This window comes from Coloeus monedula (assembly GCF_965178545.1).
Source record: "Coloeus monedula genome assembly, chromosome: 10".
Taxonomy (NCBI): domain Eukaryota; kingdom Metazoa; phylum Chordata; class Aves; order Passeriformes; family Corvidae; genus Coloeus; species Coloeus monedula.
Window position 1 is genome coordinate 24,876,520 of NC_138790.1, and position 22,114 is coordinate 24,898,633.

At 35.1% G+C, this 22,114-nt stretch overlaps 1 protein-coding gene across 1 annotated transcript in view; it reads left to right on the forward strand.

Moving 5' to 3' along the window:
• Positions 1 to 20,318, forward strand: part of IFT80 (intraflagellar transport 80) — a gene marked incomplete at its 3' end in the record, with an annotated part of 28,024 nt that extends 7,706 nt beyond the window's left edge. The window contains exons 4-18 of the mRNA XM_082287964.1: positions 357 to 466; positions 760 to 849; positions 3,645 to 3,782; positions 9,808 to 9,987; positions 11,159 to 11,277; positions 11,757 to 11,831; positions 12,275 to 12,438; positions 12,982 to 13,046; positions 13,457 to 13,592; positions 13,933 to 14,080; positions 14,487 to 14,658; positions 16,274 to 16,363; positions 16,449 to 16,621; positions 17,723 to 17,846; positions 20,205 to 20,318. Of these exons, the coding sequence (XP_082144090.1) occupies positions 357 to 466; positions 760 to 849; positions 3,645 to 3,782; positions 9,808 to 9,987; positions 11,159 to 11,277; positions 11,757 to 11,831; positions 12,275 to 12,438; positions 12,982 to 13,046; positions 13,457 to 13,592; positions 13,933 to 14,080; positions 14,487 to 14,658; positions 16,274 to 16,363; positions 16,449 to 16,621; positions 17,723 to 17,846; positions 20,205 to 20,318 (1,898 nt within the window). The remainder of the gene's footprint in view (positions 1 to 356; positions 467 to 759; positions 850 to 3,644; positions 3,783 to 9,807; positions 9,988 to 11,158; positions 11,278 to 11,756; positions 11,832 to 12,274; positions 12,439 to 12,981; positions 13,047 to 13,456; positions 13,593 to 13,932; positions 14,081 to 14,486; positions 14,659 to 16,273; positions 16,364 to 16,448; positions 16,622 to 17,722; positions 17,847 to 20,204) is intronic.
• Positions 20,319 to 22,114: the final 1,796 nt, after the last annotated feature.

Sequence of the window (22,114 nt, forward strand, 5' to 3'; positions counted from 1 at the left end):
TAAATGGCAATAGATAATGGGGTTTGAGAAACATGTAATGTACATTTATATAATACAGTATTATTTACATAGATATTTAATATAAATTCAATCTATTTTCTGCAATAATTATGTCATATATTTTATGTATCCTTCCATAAATATGTATTATATATAAATATGTTTTATTTACCACACATTATTGTATTTTGTTATCAAGATGATCTCTTTTATTATCAAAGTATATTAGATTAAATAAATTTTAAAGTATTAAAAGGACAGGTAATGACGTGCCTTGCTGTAGGAATTCCTGCAGGATTTGTTCAGCCAAGCCCCAGGAATGTTTTCCATGTTTTCCATGTTTTCCATGCCCACAGGAGCACCAGTGTACTCAGTGTCCTGGGCACCTGACTCTGACAAAGTTCTCTACACCTCAGGGAAGCAGCTGATCATTAAACCCCTCCAGCCAAATGCTAAAGTTTTGCAGGTACCATTCATAATCTGATGAATTTTTGGCATTTATTTGCATAAAGAAAGATACAGAAGCCTTTCCCTTTTCACTTGGGAAGAAGCAGTTGTTTAAAGTAGGATTTTAGTGCAGATTTGTGTCCTTTGATTCTGCCTTGTTCAGGCTTTATTTAATTTCTTTTTCTGCTGAATCATAAAATCGTTAAGGCTGGAAAAAACCTGCAAGATCATCAAGTCCAATGAGTGATACATGTTAAAAATAGAAGTTGTCAGGATTGTTGCATCTGTTTAATTGATTTTTTTCCATTTCAGTGGAAAGCCCACGATGGCCTGATTTTAAAAACTGACTGGAATTCAGTGAATGATCTGATTCTTTCTGCAGGGGAAGATTGTAGGTATAAGGTGAGTTCTGCTTAAATTTTAACTACCTGACCAAAGAAGTTATTAGATATCCTGAAATTTCTGAATTTTAATCTGGAAGCCCAAAATGAAATGAGGAGTCTTTCACTTTTCAAGAAGAAGTTGTATTATTTATACATACACTTCACTCTGTGTAGGAACACAAAATTACAATTTTTCTTTAATTTTCTGGATAAAAATCCATAAAATGGGAGTGAAACAAAAAGAAAAATATGTAGAAATACAGAAGTGATCATTTGAATTAATATAAGATGTGACATACCAAATTAGAGGAGCTAAAGCTGCTGTTTGCTATTACAGGAACATTAGTGAATCCCTCAGTAAATTTTAAAATATATTAATATATATTTGGATGCAGAAAATAAATTAATATAGTCTGCATCCAAAATACAAAGCACATTTTGTGTTTCTTCCCTTAAATAAAAACTGATTTTTAAATGTATCCTGTGTTTGGTTCTGTCATTTAACTGTGTAATGGCTGTGATAGAAGATATACTTAAGAAATTAAAAAATCCAATCAATTATTAAATTGCTTTGTGGATTAGCTTCCTGGTATTTCGTTGATTTCCATAAAAATCTCTTTTTTTTTTTTTGGAAATTTGCAGAGGAGCCTCATGAGTACAAGCAGAATAAACCTTGTGGTTCTTTTACAGACTTGGGGTAATTTACAGGGAATAAAACTCAGGGGTACAAAATATTTTATACAGAATATTTTGTACAGAATTATGTGACATTTGCCATGGCAAAAAGCAAAGTCTGTTGCATTAAACAAAGCAAGACTGATTAAATAATAATATATATGTGTGTATATATATATAGTTACACTAAATTAGCTTGGACAATTATTTCTACAATTTCTATGGTCATGAGGGAAAATGATAGTTTTGGAATAATAAAAATATAAAAAGTATATATATAAAATAAAATATGTAACTATAGTATAGGTGGTTTTTCTAGTAACACTAAACTTGGACAATTATTTCTACAATTTCTATGGTCATGGGGGAAAAATTATACTTCTGGAATAATAAAACTATAACAAGTGTATATTTAAAGTAAAAGTGAGGTATAATATAGCTGATTTTTCTAGCTACACTTAACCATGAGGGAAAATGATAGTTCTGGAATAATAAAAATACAAAAAATATACATATAAAACAAAAGCGAGCTATAATACAGGTGATTTTTAAGTTACACTGAAAACATGAGGAAAAATTATACTCCTGGAATAATAAAAATACAAAAAAATATATATATAACAAAAGCGAGCTATAATGCAGGTGATTTTTCAAGTTACACTGAAAACATGAGGGAAAATTCTATATATATATAACAAGAGTGAGCTATAATACAGGTGATTTTTAAGTTACACTGCAAACATGAGGAAAAATTATACTCCTGGAATAATAAAAATACAAAAAAAAAAATATAACAAAAGCGAGCTATAATGCAGGTGATTTTTCAAGTTACACTGAAAACATGAGGGAAAAATTATACTCCTGGAATAATAAAAATACAAAAAAAATATATATATAACAAAAGCGAGCTATAATACAGGTAATTTTTCAAGTTGCACTGAAAACATGAGGGAAAATTATACTCCTAGAATAATAAAAATACAAAAAAAATATATATATAACAAAAGCGAGCTATAATACAGGTGATTTTTAAGTTACACTGAAAACATGAGGGAAAATTATACTCCTGCAATAATAAAAATACAAAAAAAAATATATAACAAAAGCGAGCTATAATACAGGTGATTTTCAAGTTACACTGAAAACATGAGGGAAAATTCTATATATATATAACAAGAGTGAGCTATAATACAGGTGATTTTTCAAGTTACACTGAAAACATGAGGGAAAATTATACTCCTGCAATAATAAAAATACAAAAAAAAATACATATATAACAAAAGCGAGCTATAATACAGGTGATTTTTCAAGTTACACTGAAAACATGAGGGAAAATTCTATATATATATAACAAGAGTGAGCTATAATACAGGTGATTTTTAAGTTACACTGAAAACATGAGGGAAAATTATACTCCTGCAATAATAAAAATACAAAAAAAAATACATATATAACAAAAGCGAGCTATAATGCAGGTGATTTTTCAAGTTACACTGAAAACATGAGGGAAAATTCTATATATATATAACAAGAGTGAGCTATAATACAGGTGATTTTTAAGTTACACTGAAAACATGAGGGAAAATTATACTCCTGCAATAATAAAAATACAAAAAATATATATATATAACAAAAGCGAGCTATAATACAGGTGATTTTTCAAGTTACACTGAAAACATGAGGGAAAATTATACTCCTAGAATAATAAAAATACAAAAAAAATATATATATAACAAAAGCGAGCTATAATACAGGTGATTTTTCAAGTTACACTGAAAACATGAGGGAAAATTATACTCCTGGAATAATAAAAATACAAAAAAAAAATATAACAAAAGCGAGCTATAATGCAGGTGATCTTTCAAGTTGCACTGAAAACATGAGGGAAAATTCTATATATATATAACAAGAGTGAGCTATAATACAGGTGATTTTTCAAGTTACACTGAAAACATGAGGGAAAATTATACTCCTGCAATAATAAAAATACAAAAAAAAATACATATATAACAAAAGCGAGCTATAATACAGGTGATTTTTCAAGTTGCACTGAAAACATGAGGGAAGATTATTCTTCTGGAATAATCAAAATGCCCCCAGAGTGTGCTGCCATGGGTGGATATTTCAATTTTGCTGCAGGTTTGGGACAGTTTTGGCCGTGCCCTGTACAGTTCCCAGCCCCACGAGTATCCCATCACTTCTGTTGCCTGGGCTCTGGATGGAGAATTGTTTGCTGTGGGATCTTTCAATACTTTACGTCTCTGTGATAAAACTGGGGTGAGTAAAACTCTGCAAATAGGGGTGGAATTGTCCAAATTTATTGATATGACAGCAAATATTCCGCAGGATATCAGTGTATGGGTGGGTATTTTATTAACAACAACTACTTGTGATTGCCAGCACCTTTTTGCTGACCAGAATGTTTTATTTTTAATAATATTTTGCCTTTTAGGACATGAGATTTTTACCTAAAAGCACAGAGCTCACAAACATGTCTTGTGGTCATAACTAATCATAAATTGCAATTTTTAGCCATAAAAAGGAGTGTATAACAATAACCTGATAAAAAAGGAAGAACCATGCCCTGCACTTTTATTATTTAATGATCTTTTTTTCCTTTGAAGGTTTACTCCTGAATCATTTTTACAGGGTTTTTTTCAACCTGGTCTCCAATTAAAATGAATTTAATGCAGTTTCAGCTCCCTTCATTGGTGCTCTGAGTTAGCACATATTGATCTCATTGTCTCTGTGGGTTCCTTGTGGTTCTGCACATTTTTGTTCAGATTTTTTGCAGCAAACTTTGATTATTTGGGACTTATATTGTCCCATTTTCTAACTCTTTTCTCATTGTGTTTGTTGCTCTTTTTGGGAAAAAATTGCTGTGGTGTTTTGGGTGTGTTCAGTCAGGGATGGTTCCTCTCCCCATGAATTTGGAGTGTGTATTTCAGATATTTTAAATTCATGAAGAACCTTTAAAGATTATCTGAGGTGAGGTATAAGGATAAAGTCCGAGTTTTCATATTTCACTTTTTGTAGTGATTCTGATTTCACTGATATTCACTGACAGTGTATAAATAGAATTAAATTACAAGTTCCTAAGTAAAATTTAATTATAATTATCTTGAAGAAAAATACTCAAATGCAATTTTCTTTTGCAAAGTGTCAATTTTCTGATTTAAAAATGTTTTTTTTTTTTATATCTCCAGATCTGTTCTGTAATTTAATTTACTGTAAGTCTGGGTCAGACTCCTGCTAGCTGAGAACCAATAATGTTTTAATCAGCATTTAATACTGAACAGGTTATTGGGAATTTTAATGCAGACTGGTTTATTTCTTGTCTAAAATAAAGATTATTTTACCTGGTTTATTACTCAACTCTGAAACAAAAATGAGCAGTAGCTGGTGCCAGATGCTTTGTGTATTTAGCAGCTCCCACTGATAATTTATTCTGTCCAAATTCAGGATTTTGGATGTAAATAATGACATTGAATGTAAATATTGACTGAAGGAGTGGCTGTGCTGGAATTGAGGGAAAAGGAGGATGGGATGGAGTTTGAAGAGAACCAGACCTGGCTTTTCCTGGTCAGCCCAGACACTTTTATTGTGTCTGATGTAATGGAGCTGCATTGGCAAATTGCTCTCCAGGGAGCCATCAGGACAATAAATATATATCATTAACTCTTCTCTGGCATATGTGTTCACTTTGGGCCATAATTAAATTAAATTCTTGCACTCTGTGCTCTTTTCTCATTTTCTTTCTACCTCTCTACGATGTTCAAGCAGCTTCATGGTAAAAAACAAACTTAAAATAACATTTTAAGTTGTATTTCTTTGTTAAAAAAGCACTGTTGATTCTGTAGCATTTGAAGAGAAATCATATATTTATATATAAAATAAATTATTAAAGCTGTCCTACAGGCAGGTTGTGTTCCCAGGGCCTTGGAAGTGTGGAGAGATCAGTGATAAAAAAACATTAGAAGTGAAACACTGGTCAAATTATTCATTTTAGTTGATAAATAGGGGCATCCAATTTTTATTTAAGTAATGCTGAATGTATTTATGCATCTTCTGTTAATGATTTATTTACCCTGAATGGGGATTGATCAGTTTAATTTGATTTTTTTGTTTGTTTTCCAAATGCTCTCTGCTCTTCTTCCTGAACTTTTTTTTTTTAATCTGGTGATGTTTATCTATAAATTGATGTTTATTTGACTGCTAAATCCTGCCCTTTGCTTTACTCCTGTCTTCATCACTCTGCTGAGCAAATTCTGTGTAACAAAAGCAATTATTTCCATTAATCTATAAATTTTTAAATTATTTTATACATTCTTCAAGCTTTTTCTTGTATTACAGAATAAATTTTGGCCATTTTAGTACACTGTCAGTTTGCATATTGGACTGATCCTCTTATATTTTTATATACTATCAAATTTTGCTAGAAATTCTATTAAAAAGATGGAATATTGCCTGACAGCTTTGGAAAATAAAACATTCTGCAAGGGTAACTATTCCTCAGCCCCACCCCATTTAAAACCAGTGGAAGTCTGGTGCTGTGGATAAAAAATACTGAGGATAGAAACCATCCAGGAATATTAAAACTACAGTGCAGCAGGTCCAGAGAAGCTTTGAAAATTACTTAAATGTTGAGCATTAAATGATTTTTATTCAGGGCAATAAACTGTGTGATTAATATAAAATTAATAAAATTTATCCTTAAAATTACCGTGATACTGATATTATACAGATATAAAATAGGGAGCAAGCTTCTGGAAGTGAATGTGTGCAGCACATTTGTACAATACATATTTTTTCTATCATTCTGATAGAAATAAGCTTTCCAAAACTAGAGCACTAGAAAATCCCAAAAAAATCTGTTTTCTATGGCATTACAGCTGTGATCCCATTCCATTCAGTTTTAGTCTTGTGCATTTGGCAGTGAAAAAAATCAGGTGATTTTTCTGCACTGCCCCTGTTTGATCTGCTTTTACTGTTCAGGATCCTGAATTCTTTGCAGCTCAACAAAAGCAAAAATATTATGGATAGGTTTCCCATGGAATTATGCTGTTGAGCAACTCTTTCCAAGCTGGCATATTTTAATTTATTGGAATTGGCTAATACAACTTCTGGAAGAAAATTAAAGCACTTGGATCACCTATGGAAGTAATTCTTTACATCAATATTTCATTTTCTGAGGGGAAGAATTTATAGGGGACAGTTTGGCATCCTATTTTAGTTCTTGGGCTGGTAATTGTGGGAATGTTGTTGGATTTCTGGACAATTTTAGGTATCTTCTTTTGGGGGTTTATTTTGTAATGTTGAGCTGATTTTCTTACCTCCAGTTTTCCAGATTGGTTCTGGGTTAGAGAATCTTGTGTGATTTCCTGTGGGGATAATCATATGTAAAATAATAATAAATAACACATAAATCTAATACTAAATATATTTCTAAATCTGATATTGTGAAACAGCAGTTTATTTTATATTCAGGTCAGTATCAGAGGAGTTATATATATATAGATATATTACATATATATTTCCAACAAGCTAATTCCATAGGTGTGTGCATCTTCAGGTGGTCCCAAGTGTGGATTTCCTTTGGAAAATGACTGTTAAAACCTAGTAAGATCCAGTTTGACAGCTGACATCAGCATTCCCTGTTCAGAACTCCTCACCCTGGGTAGCAAAATCCAGCCAGGAACATCTAAGTGTCCTTTGCACAGCTGACATCAGTGTTGCTCTTTTAATTTATACTTTATATTATAAATTGTTATTATTTAGTTTATTATTTCTATTTATTTGTTATTTTATTAATTTTTAAATAAATTATTATATTTTTAATTTATAAATTATACCTACTTATATATAATTTACATAAAATAAAATACTCTCTCTTCACTATATTGTTTTAAAAATGGGTATGATGTGTATTCATTTCTTGCTTTCAGTCCAGAAATTGCTGATTAAATCCCTCAAATTGAGTCTTGGAGCATCAATATTCCAGATGTGGAAGGCTGTCCTCGTTCCTGGGACAGACTTCTGGGAATGTGCTCCTTGAAATCCTTTCAGCCACATCCCGGGAGCCAGAAATGGGAATTGAGTAGGAAGTCAGGCAGCATTTAGGGACTGCAGTTCTTCAGTTTTACTCAGTTGTGCAATCAGAAAAGGGAAGCTCAAGTTGCTGCTTTTATGTATTTATTTAACAAAATGAAACTTTCAGAACTCCTGGGTTTGTTCTTGAGAGAATTCAGTGAAAAATTAACGATGGCACAGGAAAAGAACCCAAAGTCTAATAGTGCATTAATATTGGACCAACATTCATTCCTGGAGTCACAGTCAGACCTTTCCTACAAAGAAAATCAGTGTATTTAGGAACTACACAGCAGCTATTCCAGTTTTTTAATTCTTTCTATTTAAAAATGAAGAGCTGAAGTGATTTTTCTGATAACATTTTATGTCCATGATAAATGCAGCAGACATCTGCAGGGAGCATGAATCACTGGAGTGGTCTGAATTACGCAGAGCCTTCAAAAACAGCTGGAAAATAAAGCTTTGAAATGGCTTTCTCTGGTTTTTTTTTTTTTAAGTGTAGGTTTTAATCTGGAAATATTTGAATGATTTTCAATGACCTGAAGAAAAAAAAGTTTATAAAACAAAGTAATTTTGGGAATGGATCCTGTCAGAGCTGCAGCGTCTCTGCTTTTCATGGAAAAGTAGCTCCAAAAAAACATTCCTGGAGCCCTTCAAGTGGTTTTTAATTGATGGTTTGATGCCCTTTTATTCCTTCTGGGTGGATCCTTGATCCAAGGGAAATGACCTCGGAAACAGCCGGGTCTGGCTGGGAGGATCCCAGGGCTCAGCTTGAAACAACTTCTTCAAAGTGTTCCCAGACAGATCCCAGCTGGGAAAAACATCTGGGATGGAGGTCAGGGAGAGCCTTCTCCCAGTGCTGGGCACAACATTCCACGGCTCTTCCTGGCCGTGGGAGGAGTCAGACTTTAATTATTGGGACTTTAATTACTAGAGAGTGTTTGGGGCTGAATTCATGCTGGCTAGGCAGAGGAGCAGTTATGGACTGGTCTCCAAAAATTGGAATTTCCTTCCCAAGTGCAGCTCACACAGACAGGGAGTGATGTGGAAGGTGAAGCCTTAAAATTGAGGCATGAAACTGGAAATTCAGGCAGTGCCAACATCACCTTTCACTCACCCTGATGTGTAAAAACCAGCTTTAATTCCACTCAGAATTCCCAAACCAGGAGCACAACTGGGGTTGGACTTCACCCCATTGAGTTCCCTTCCCACTGAACATTTTGAGTCCAACACCTTTATTTTACTCCACTTTTTGGGATTTCCTTCGATCTAAATCATATGAAGACTTCATGTGAAGGACTTAATTTTTAGGGGGTTTATGCTCTGCAAAAGGAATCAGTATATGAAATATGCTAGAAACATCAGGTGAAGATTTTCTTCCAACTGTCCCCCTTTTCAGATAATTTCATGTGTCCAAAAGTCAATCCAATGTTTGCATTTAACTTTAATCACATGATTTTTATTATTGAATTGCTCCTTAAGACATCAAATATATTTGAATATTCAGGTAGTTCTTCAATTACTACGTGTTTTTTTTAAATACTCTATTACATAAAGAGGAAATAATTGAGATTTGCTTCTTGTTCTAAAATCTGCTTTCATATCTTCCTAAAATTCGCTAAAAAGATGATTTAATTTTTATTTGTCATCCATTTTCAGGGAAACATCTCTTTGGAGATTCAGGGTGATTGGTGTGATCTCTATTTCTGAGATGCAGGAAATAAAAAACAACTGTCTTAGTCTGCAAATTCTCATTTTTGACAAGGATTTATTAATAAGGATCTAAACTTGAGAGGGGTCTCATGGATAAGGCTGGGGGAATTAAGAATAAAAGTCTCTGCTGGAGGAAATTTTTAATTAATCCTTCATGTGGACAGTAACAACAGAGTGGAGAAAATACCATTATTTCTTAAGCACCTTGACTTAATTTTATGTTGTGATTGCCTGGATTTATGAATGAGAGTACACTTGCAATAAATTGTGAGTAGAAAACTGGTACCTGATGTGCTTCAGGCATATTGACATTTTAATTTCTGCTTTACCTGATGCTTTTTCTTCTCCAGAGTCTGACTTAAACATCCAATCCCAATGCGATAAAAACTTCATTTATTGCTGCGTCTTCAAAAACCCCAACCCTGCAAATGTGTTTATGACGATAAATGACTTCTAAAAAGTACAGGATAACTTGAATTGTGATTTTTCTCTCCTTTTCCAGTGGTCTTATGCCCTGGAGAAGCCCACCACTGGCAGCATTTTCACCATTTCCTGGTCCATCGATGGCACCCAGCTGGCCGGAGCGTGTGGGAACGGCCACGTCATCTTTGCCCACGTGGTGGAGCAACACTGGGAGTGGAAAAACTTTGAAATCACCTTAATTAAGAGGAGAACCATGAAGGTAAAATCACATCAGAGCTGGGCAGTCTGATCACAAAGCTTATTTTAATGCAAAATGGGAATTTTGAAGTTAATTTGTGTTCCCAGACACTGACTCACGACGTTTACTCTCTGGGATAATAAAGATTTCCGGCCTTCCACATTTTCCGAATTACAAGTTTGCTCTTTTCAGCATCAAATTCCTAATTAGAAACTAAAATGGTTTTTTCTTTTCATGTTGGATTGGGTGAAGTTGGAGCAGCAGCAGTGCTGGATTTGAGGCTGGGGCAGTGGGTGGGATGTTGTGAGTCAGAGTCTGGGAACACACAGCACAAATCAGGTAAAAATTCCCAGTTTTTTCTCTCATTCCCAGACATCGACTCGTACCAGATGGACTTGGGAATGATCTCCATGGGATTTAAATTCTATTTTTGAATATGCAAAGACTGAGGAAGTGTAGCTAACCCTGAGTCAGGACTCATTTTTAATTCTGGTATTTGATAGTGATTTTATTCCTGTATATTTATGTAGGAAAATCCTACAAAAATGTTGCAGGTGGATGTTTTTCCTGAGTATTACAATGAGTTAATGAGTGATGCTGTGGTGGACGTAGCAATTAATATATCCTTGGCAATGGTTTCTGGGCTCTTGGAATAATTGAGTTCAGACCTTGTTTTGCAATTGGTGAATAATGGAGAACATCAGAAGGAAGTTACCACCCTCAGAATGGTGACATCTTCCAAAAAATCCCCCAAAACCCCACAAAAAAACAGGATACTTTTTTTTTAAGGTACCCCCTTGGATTTTTATCTCCCTAAAATCTCTTGAGCTGTAAAATCTGTGTTGATTTGAGGCAAATTCTGATTTTCTTGAGCAGGTTTTAAGCGAAATAACAAAACCAAAACCTGGCCACCCAGCCTATCTCCTGAATTTCCTGTGCTTCCAAGTGTGGAATCATTAAAATTCTAGAGCTCTGCAACATCTTCATCCCAATCCTGGGTATTGCTGGATTGTTTGGATGGGATCACTGAAGTGTTATTGCAAACACTCAAATCATCAACGACTGAACAATCTTAAAATGGGACTTTTCAGACCTCCTCCATCTCGGATGATTTTCTCAACAAGAACATGTCACTAATCAGTTTTCCTTTTGGCTGTGTTGTTTCATTCTGTGACCCTTTTCCTTTGCTCAGGTGCACAATGTCATCAACGATGCCGTGGATTTGTTGGAATTCCGGGACAGGGTCATAAAGGCCTCCCTGAACTATGGATATTTGGTGGTTTCCACTTCCCTTCAGTGTTACGTGTTCTCGTGAGTAACACTAATTCCTCTTGCTCAGATTTTGTGGGAAAGAGTGGCAGGACCTCGATTGGAAGCACAATAATTAATTTAAGGTTTAATGAATTGAGATTTTCTGCTCGGGAATATCTGCTCAGTGAACGCTGATGCAGCTCTAATAGGGCACAAAGACTCTCTGACCTCTGGTGAAAGAGTCAGAAATATTTTCAAAATAAAAGAATCCATATAAATATCATTTTGCTGGTTTTTAAGGCTCCTGGGGCAGCTGCTGCTGGTGGGAAAGGATGAAACCATGAAGGCAGAGGTGTTATTCCACCATATTTTGTGCTTCTCAGTGTTCCTTGGCTTCCTAAATGCTGTTAGAAGTTGGAAAACCTCCCTTTTAGCAATATTAGGTGATTAAAAATATGGGTTTTGCTTTACTGAATCCAACTTGGTGCTTGAAATACGTGAAAATTAATGATTTTAATGCTGATTTTTTATATTTGCAGGACAAAGAACTGGAACACTCCATTGATTTTTGATCTAAAGGAAGGAACTGTGAGTTTGATTCTCCAAGCAGAAAGGTACCTGACTTCTTAAAATGTTCATTATGAACATAATTATTAAATGAATAAATAAATTCAGTTATTATATATATATAACAAATAATACATAAATGTATTTACTTATATATAAAATAAATACATTTATTTATTATATACATATATATAATGAACATAATAAGCTCAAATTGAAATGTTGTAAATAAACAAGAAATACCCAGATAAAATCATGAATATTTCACAAAATAAACATTTCTTTTGGCGAAAGATAATATTCACATTAAAACCAAACTTTTCCATACAGAACTTCCAGAATATCTTGGAAATGTAAAGCTTAGAAATGATGGAAACTGGAAAAACAGTTGCAGGATATTAAACCCGTTGTTGAAAATATGATTTTTCTGTATTACTTGGTGATTTACTTCTTTGTTGTTCAGGTTTTTTCTTTTTTTTTTTTTTGGTAGGCATTTTCTTCTTGTAGATGGTGGAGGACTTTATTTATATTCCTATGAAGGCAGATTAATTTCCTCTCCAAAATATCCAGGCATGAGAACAGATGTTTTAAATGCCCAGACAGTGTCCTTGAGCAATGACACCCTGGCAGTGAAGGACAAAGCTGATGAGAAGGGTAAATTCTGGTTTATTTGTTATAAAAAACCATATATTTATTATAAAAATGAATTCAAATTATGGGTCTTGCTTAAAATTGATTTCAAAACTTCAAGAGAATGGTTTGGCTTTGAACTTCCAGCTGATCCGTGGAATATTTACAGAAAATACTTGAGTAAGTTTTTACTCTCTGATGGGATTTTTCAGTCAATTTTCTCTCTTTCTAAACATTCTCATTCATTGAGTTGTGGGTTAAGATTGAGTCAAATCTGGTATTGGAAATGTGGATTTATTTAAATTCTGAGTGCAGATTTTTATCAGAACTTGGTGTCATTTCTGTAAAGCCCCATTTGAGATAGGAAATGAAAAATAGGGATAGGAGGTGAAAATTCAGTTTTTTATACGATTCTTTTTTTCACCAGAGTGTGAAAATCACTGGTAAAGCTCACACAGAATATTTTATCCACTTGCACTAAATCACACTCAAAAAAATGGAATCACTGGGAAAATCTATGGAAAGCTGCTGTTTTAATTAATAAAGCAAATCATTATTTTTCTTCAGTTATCTTTATATTTGAAGCTTTATCTGGGAAGCCCCTGGGTGATGGAAAACCTCTGACCCACAAGGTAAAGTGAAGGATTTAATGACTTTATTTTACTTAGAAATTAAGGATCACTAATGGGCTTCCTCCATAATGGGACTGAAAACCCATTAAAGGTTTTAAAATCTTAATAGAATGGAGCTTTTCAACTGACTTTTAATGCTTTGTGTTGTCTTCAAATTGTTTTAATCTTCATGAAATTCTGTTTATAAAATCACAGAATCATGGAATGGTTTGGGTTGGAAAGGACCTTAAAATAATATTAATTCCAACCCCATGGAATGATTTATTCCACAGGGAAATGACACAAAAAGTATTTTCTCAGCCCAGTTTATCAAAGAGTTTTCTGCTTTGCTTTTAGGGAAAAAAATCAATTTGAATGTGCAAACATTAAATCTCCAAAATAAAATTCAGAGATTCTTTTCCCCTTTTCAGACAGAGATCGTGGAGATTGCTTTGGACCAGAAAGGACTTACAAATGAGAGAAAAATAGCTTTTATTGATAAGAACAGAGATCTTTTCATCACCTCAGTGAAAAGGTTTGGGAAAGAGCAGAAGATTGTCAAAATAGGTGAGAAAAATTCAAATTGGTGTTTGGGAAGATGATGGCAGGGAAACAGATTTTTATCTAATGCAAGAGACAACATTTTGCTTAATTAATAGTGAAATTGAACTTGAAAAAAAAACCTGTGGCTTTCATATGATAGAGCTAGAAACAATTTCAGTACATTTTTTCTAAATTCTGATAATTTTTCTGTCAGTTCAATGTAAAGCAGCAGTTAAAATGTTACAAACTTGGGGTTAAAACCTTCGAGAAACAACCCAAAAGGATGAATAAGCCCCCTTTGAGAATTCCCTTTATTTTGAAGTTTCTCATGGCAATGTCCATTATTTCTTGTCTGTAAATGAAGGGACAATGGTGCAAAGCTTGGCCTGGAATGACACATCCAACATCTTGTGTGGGATTCAGGATTCCAGGTTCACAGTCTGGTATTATCCCAACACAGTCTATGTGGATAAAGATCTTCTCCCAAAAACTCTCTATGAAAAAGATGCCAGGTAAGAAATCCTTTTTAATCCAAATACGATTTATTTTAACTGTTTTCCTCCTTCCTTAACAAATTGTGGTCAGGAGAAGTAAAAGCTGGGCTTGCAACTTTTTGAAATTCTCCTGTTTCTTGATTAGGAAATGAGGCAAAAGTGTTTTATAAGGAAAATTATAAAGCTTAGGGTTGAAATGATGATGTGGGGTTTGAAAGTAGAGCAGCATCTTGATGGAAAAGCAAAATTTAAGTTCTTTCTCATGAAATACTGCCTCAGTTTTTTGTAAAAAACAAACAGCAAATATTTGGTTAAATTATGTTCGACATTAAAAGTAACAAAATATTAGGTCACAAAGAATTCATGGTAAATTCTTCCCTGTAAAAACAAATGAGTATTAACTTCTTTTTCTTTCTCCACCCAGTGAATTCAGCAAAAACCCCCAGATTGTGAGTTTTGTGGGGAATCAGATCACAATTAGGAGAGCAGATGGGTCCCTTGTCCATCTCCACATCTCCCCTTACCCTGCAATTCTCCATGACTATGTCAGTGCTTCCAGGTGGGAAGATGGGGTCAGACTCTGTCGCTTTGTCAAGGTACAGCTGATTTTTGGGAATATTCTGGTACCATTCCATGGCATATTTATGGTTTTAAGTGTCCTTTCGTAGTGATCTCTCCATATCAAATGCTACATCTCATTTCCAGCCTGCTTTGTCACTCACTTTTTTGGCTGCTCGTGGAAAATGATGTGGTTTTCTTAATTCCGTAACATAATAATTTCATAACTTTCATGATAAATCACAATTCTTATTTTTAGTCACACCAAAATCCAGCAGGATTGAACAGAGGTGCTCACAGAATTTAGTTCTAGGCTTAAATTTTCAGGTCTGGGCCTTAATATAACCAATTAAAAGTGACATTCCCACAATTACCTGTTATTTTCCATATTTCATTTCACTTATTTTTATTTTTTTTCCTTTTCCATTGCTTTCTTTTGTATTTATTTAGACAACAGCAACAGATGAGGTGAGTGTGGTAGTCTTTAAAAAAACAACAAAATCGCTTCAAATCCTCATTCCCATTTATTCCTAGAAAAGTTTAGCACTTTCGTCATGACCTTAAATGTGTATTTCAGGTATTTGTGTCACTGAATTATTAAAACAATGCACATCCAGATAATTTGGGTTGTATTATTATAATTAATTGTAACAGAATCTTTATTTTTAGTGTCCACATCACCTGATTTAAGCATCCAAGTCAGGATATTTTGATTTTAGTATTCCCAAGTAGACTGTAGAAAGTATTTCCAGTCAGGAATAACAAAATGGGTCATATTTCTGAGGGGGAAAAAAGCAGCAAAACCCATCAAGGAACAACTCATAGAAACTTCATCTCCTGGATAATTTCAGGCTGAGTTTTCAGCATTTATCACCTGATTTTCTAAATAAAAGGGAAGTGGGAATAGAAGGGGACACAGATTTTCTGAGCTTTTGATTCTCTGAACAATCTTAATCCTCCCAAATTATGGGCTGCCTGCAGGAGGGTTTGTCCTGAGTCATGGAAAAATCAGTTGGGAAATACGGGAATGGGTTTAGAACATCCTCAGTGTAGGTGTCAATTCTGATTTAAATCAAGAGTGATCCTTCCAAAAACCTTCACAGGGCAAAGCCTTTATTTCCAGATTCACTATTGAACACACTCAACAAAAATATTAAGACCCATTTAATTCCTGCAGTCCACATGAACTAAACAGTCAAAAATTACCTTTTTCCTGTCTGAATAGAGTTTTAGATGTGGTAGCTTAAACTGTGCTTAAATATAGTTTATTAGGGTGTCATTGTTGTAATGTTGTCACTTGAAAATCCATCAAAATGTCATTTAGGGTCTTCCTGGGTTCTGAATTTGTGGGGTTTCCTCAAGGCTGTGTAAAAAAAAAACCAAAAAAAACCTCACAGAAACAATAGAAGTGATAAAAATTGTAATTGAAAAGTGTAATATTATTATTACCATTAAGGTTTTTTAGTTCCTAGTTCAGAGAAATAATTAATAATTTTCTAATAAGAGACTTAGACCACAGTGCCATAAATGGCACACAGAGAAATGTATTATTACCCATAATTTCCAGGCCTTGTGCAGTTGCTTTGAGGAGTCGTTTGTAGCATGATAATAAATATTTGAAGGTTTAGAAGTTGTTTGTATTTTGAATTTCAGGATCAGACCCTGTGGGCTTGTTTGGCTGCCATGGCAGTGGCCAACAAGGACATGACCACAGCTGAAATTGCCTATGCAGCAATTGGGGAGGTAAGAAAATGCACTTAAATCCCAATTAAATTGTTGCAAAACCAAGTTCATGAATTAATTTCCTTGCTGTCCTGCCCCTGAGCAGATTGACAAAGTGCAGTACATCAATTCCATCAAGGATCTGCCATCCAAGGAATCCAGGATGGCTCACATGCTGCTGTTCAGTGGGAACACCCAGGAGGCTGAAACCCTCCTGCTTCAGTCAGGCCTGGTTTACCAAGCTATTCAAGTCAACATTAACCTTTACAACTGGGAGAGGTAGGATTTTTTCCCATTAAAATATGTTTTCCTGATTATTTCAAACAGTTGTTTTATTGCTGACTCATTTTTTTATCTTTTAATCACCCACGACTTGGAAAAAAAAAATGAATTAAATCATAGCCTGACAACAACCAAAAAAAAAAAAAAAGCAGCATTTTTGTGTCATATTTAGAAAATACAAATATTTGGTGATAAAAGCCCAAAATCTTCCTGGAAGCATTTTGAAATAACATTTTGCTTTCTCATCACTGTTAGCACAGAGAAGTCCTCAGTGATGCCCCAGACTGGCTGTGGAATTTGGGCTGGTTTGAAGTGTCTTGTTGCTAAAAATAGAGCTGTGGCTACTCAGGCTCCCAGCATTGTGTAGGTGGAGAAAATATGAATTGGGGCTGAGAAAACAAAGGAGGAATTTCTCCTTTAAACAAAACCAACCCCCACGTTTTCTGACAGAATCCTCTGAGCTGTTCACTCCTAATTTCTCTGCTATTATATTCATATATTCAGGCAAAAGGTTGATTTTCCCCCACATATCTGTGATTGTTGTTTTGTTATGAAGCTGTGTCGGGGGAGGTTTAAGCTGGATATTAGTAAAAGGATATTCTTTTATTCTATATATCATCTAAAAACTCTCTGTATATCAAATATCAGTGTTCTTAAGCCACTGAGGAGAAACCAGATGTGAATAATGAATTAAATTAATCCAGTGTCTAATCTTTCCTACCTATACAATATTAGTAAATATTATATAGAATATGCCATAAATGTGTATTATGAGTGTTCAGAACCTATTTTTGACTACAAAAAAGTAATTAAGCATTATTATTTTTGCCCCTTGTGCTAAACTCTCAAATATTCTGCATTTCCTTGGAATAAAAAGCCTCCTGTGGTCAAAGTAAAGATGATGTGATGAGGTTGTCAGTGGAAATAACTGTTGGGTGTTTTTCATCACTGGCTGCTTTTAACCTGCTGATCCTAATGTGGAACTGCTTGGATTTGGGATCCCTGCCCTCACCCTCAGAGTATCTGCAGAACCTTGGTGGTTGTGGTTGTGCCAGAGCATCTCCCCAGCCTGACCAAGCCATTCCTGCTTTATTCCAGAGCCCTGGATCTTGCAGTGAAGCACAGGACACACGTGGACACGGTCCTGGCTTACAGACAGAAGTTCTTGGAGGATTTTGGGAAAAAAGAAACCAACCAAAGATTTTTGCAGTATGCAGAAGGTGTAAGTATCCCTCAGGATTGTTCCTGCTGCTTCAGAATGAGCTCTGTGGCAAATTGGGGAGGGTGGGATGGATTTGCACCTCTGTTTTCCTTCTGTGGTTCAAATGTGCACATAAATGTGACATTTTTACAGCTGCTGGCGTGATGTGGGGCTGCTGGGCCAGGAGTAGCTGGACATGTGTTGTATTTGAAGGCACAGATTCACAATATATATGTTTAATATATATATTTAATATCTGGTAAAGATTACACCAGTGAAGGCACAGTTGTTTTGTATAAAACAGGGAGCTAAACCTCACCATGGTTCAGTGTGTCTCTCTTAAACATCTCCAACATTTTTGTGGCATTTTATGGATAGAAACAACAGCAAACTTTGAAGGTATCTGGATGTTTATGAAGTAAACTACAAACCATTCTGATAAATACGATAAACAGTTCAAGATACACTCATTGGAAACCCTCTGCATCATCAGGAAATCAATTTATTAGTATTTAACAGATCCTGAAGGCTGAGGGCACATCCTAAAGTTCAGAAGCTGGGTCTTGGATTCCATTGGAGTATTGCCACACATTTCCCTCAGGAGAGGCACCCACGTGTGCAATTCCCCTCAGCAGCCCTCAAGTCCTTCCTGCTTTTCCCCTCCTTATTCCTCAGCATTCTCAGGGTGAAATTATCAAAAGAGACCTTTCCTTTGTGTGAAATCCTTTTTTCCACTGCAGCTGATGGATCAGGGAACACCTGAGCTGGGAATTCACATCCTTTAATTGGACACTGCCCGTTTCACTTTGAATAAAGCTGAATTCCTAATGGAAGTCATTAGCTCTTAGCACTTTTAAGGATTCTCATTTCCTAAACGAAAGTCTGCCCCTAATGAACCACTCTGCAGTAATTTACCTGGAAAATACAGAAAAATAAAGGACAGATTCCAAGCATTCTTACCCTGCAGCTTTTCCAGCTGCTGTGCAGGAAGTGTGTGTTCTATAAAACCCATGATAGAGCAAAAATCATGTAAATCCCCTGGTGCTTCTGATAGACATTGTAGATAATCCTGATTTTCTTTAAATCCTTGAGAAAGCTGTAGATTCTGGAAAGATTCCTAAGGAATTCCACCTTGGCAGTGACAAGGTGTGAGCAGGATGATTTTTCACCTTACTCAGTCTTGAGATTTGGGTTTCACTCAGGAGATTTCTGGAGGGAAAGAGTCCTTTTCCACATCCAGGTGCTGGAGGTCTTTGCTGGATCTGAGATTAGGAAGGATCTACATAATGTGAATTTTAAGCTGTAATTAAATTCTTAATGCAACTTGCCAGATTCATAAAGCAAATCAGAAGAAACTTGAAAAGAAAAGCAAGATTTTGTGCTGCTGTTCTGTCTCAGACTTAAAAAAGGATCTCAGTTTCTCTCTCACAACCTAAAACCTCTTCAGGCTTAAATGAGGAGTTTTTTCCTCTCTTTTCTGCAGCCAGACAGGATCTAAAAATGTGTTTTATTTTACATATCAGGTTCTTAATACCTTGCACATATCCTGGGAATCCTGGACCCAGCAAGTGCCTCTGGAATTGAGGAATTATTATTATATTTTCACCTGAGAACCTGGGTATTGCAGTTTCACTTTCCCTCTTAGACAATCTTTCCTGTTATCCTGTGACTTAATTACAGAGGAGAATTCCCTGTGCAGCCCTTGAAATTCTTCCCCCATCCCACCTTTGACAGTGTCAATTCTCCAGCAATAAACTGCACTGCACAGTTTCATTTTTGGATGTGTTTTTATGGTCATCAAATGCACCATGATCCCTTTTTTTCCTTGTCACACATTTTTGGGAAGAGACAACTCTTGTACCCACATTTGTACTGTGATACTGTGCTTTATCTATTGTCTGAGCTTTCACTGACACAAAACACAGCCAGAAAATGCCAATTCTCTGCAGCTGGAGAAATGCCAAAGCGAAACTAAAACATTTCTTGATGGAGAAGGGCAGTTCCAAGCAGGAATCTGATTTCTGTTTGGGCAGATAACTGGTTTAATATCCTATCAGCTTCCTTGGAGGAGACATCACTCATAAATTATTGACACAGGGCTAAGTTTTCAGTAGCAGGACACTGATGTCATGGTATTGAATTAGAAGCAGGTTATTTTTGTGTTACACTGCCAGACACATTGAGATGTGGTGGGATTTATTAAAACACCTCAGGCTTGGTTTATTTTGAAGGTGGAAGCTCAGTTAGAACTCAGCTGTGCCTTCGTCTCTTTCAGGAGTTTGTGTGCTCAACACTTTAAAATTGTATTTTCAAGTTGAATAACTGACCTCTTTCCCTCTGATGTTGAGCTCTGTGTATTTAATTTTTCTGTTCTTACAGCTGGAAGTGGATTGGAATAAAATCAAAGCCAAAATAGAGATGGAAATTGCTAAAGAAAGAGAACGAGCAGCAGCCAGTCCTGCAGTGAGAACCAGTGTAACTGTGCAGCAGTAATTGACATTTTGGACACCTTTAAAGTGCTGCTTCAATATTTGGTACTGGCTTGTTCTGACAAATGTGAAAAAAAAAGCCACAGCAAACATTTTGTGGGCCACAGAAGTGAGAATTTCTGTAGATTTTAAGTGTTGGGTGACACACAGAATGAATTATTTACTTTCATTTTGAGCTGGGTTTATAGTCTGGTGCCAGTGAGTGCTACATGTCTGAGAAAAAAAGGGAATTAACTGTCTCTGTCTTTGTGGCTTTTAAATTTTCGTTGCCACTGATACTCTTTAACCTGGGTTGCCTCTCATGAAGTCCCAATTTAAGCACCAAGTTAAGCAGCTTGGTTCCTTCTGCAGCCTCAGGGGCCTCTCCAGACTCATTTAAATTGCCCTAAAACAAATGAAGCAAAGTGGAAGTGCTGAAAATGTAAGATAAAAAGAGGAGCTTGAGCCTCTAAAGTACAAATATTTCCCTCACAGCTGTGGTAATACATATTTCTGTTAGGATGTACCAGCAAGTTCTTTAATAGATGATTTCAGCAGCTCAGGTTTGTCACTGAGCAAAGCATTCAGCAGTAAAAGGGTATTTTCCTGTTTAAAATACTTTGGAATGTGCTTTCAGGGTTGTTGGAAGTAACAAACAGCATTTGTAGCATGTGACATGTAAAACTGACAAGAATATTTAAAATAAGAGAGTATTTCATGTATTTTTTCTGCCCTAAGCACTTGATTTGTAATTTTTTTTTTTTTTTTTGTATTTGTGTTATTTCATCAGGATACATTTTTCTTTGTTTCACATCCAAAACTGGCTGCATTCTCTTCGTGTTATAAATATATTTACAGGTTATTCAGCACTGACAAGATATATTATGTATCTTTCAAATGTTACCAGCAAAACATTAAATAGCTGTACATACAGCGAATTTGTGGATCATTGTGTGACCTTTTCTTGCATAAATTTCTTAATAAAACCAAATAAATGTGGAGGTTTTTAACATATCTGAGAGCTGCTGCATGTGGTGATCTCCACTGACTGCTGAAAAAAGAATATTTGGGGTGTTTTAATTACATTTGGAGGTGATGGGAAAGGTGTTTAATTCCATTTTTTATCACACGCATCCAGTCCTGAGCATGCTGGTGTTCAATAGAAAACAAAGCAAAATATTTTGGAAATGCACTTTTATTCTTTGTTTTCACCAGGTTCTAAATACAGTTATGACCCTGGGTATGAAATCTGAATTTCAGAATATTCTCAGGAGAAGATGTTATCTTATATGGCTTTTCTGGGATTATGGCAGGGGTTTTAGAGATTGTAATTCCAAGGAAAGTGCCATCTATCCATGCCAAGGTAATATTGAGCTGGTTGGTCTGGGATTCCAAAGTTCTGGATTAAATTTGTACCTCCTTTCAGTTATTTTCAGTATTAAGTAAAAAAAAAATAGCAGGAGGATACAGATGTTTCAGGTATATTTGGGTTACATTATTGCCCAGAACAAGAAATTATTTGAAAACCCTCTTTTAAAAAGCAATATCTCTTATTTAATTACTGACTGCTTCATTTAAACCATCATAAGCCAATTTAAGAAACAGAGATGAATTAACATGATTAATATTCAGTTGTTTAGGTGCTGTTGTGATGGATTAATACCCAAATATAACCCAGATTTTGACATTGCAGGGCGGGGAGTTTTGTTCATTCACTTCATTTAACCTTGACCACAGTAAATGCTCTCTGATTATAAAAAGGGAGGTGGAAAAATGCATCTTTAAGTGAAAAATAAAGTCCTCAAGTGAGGTGGAAGTAAA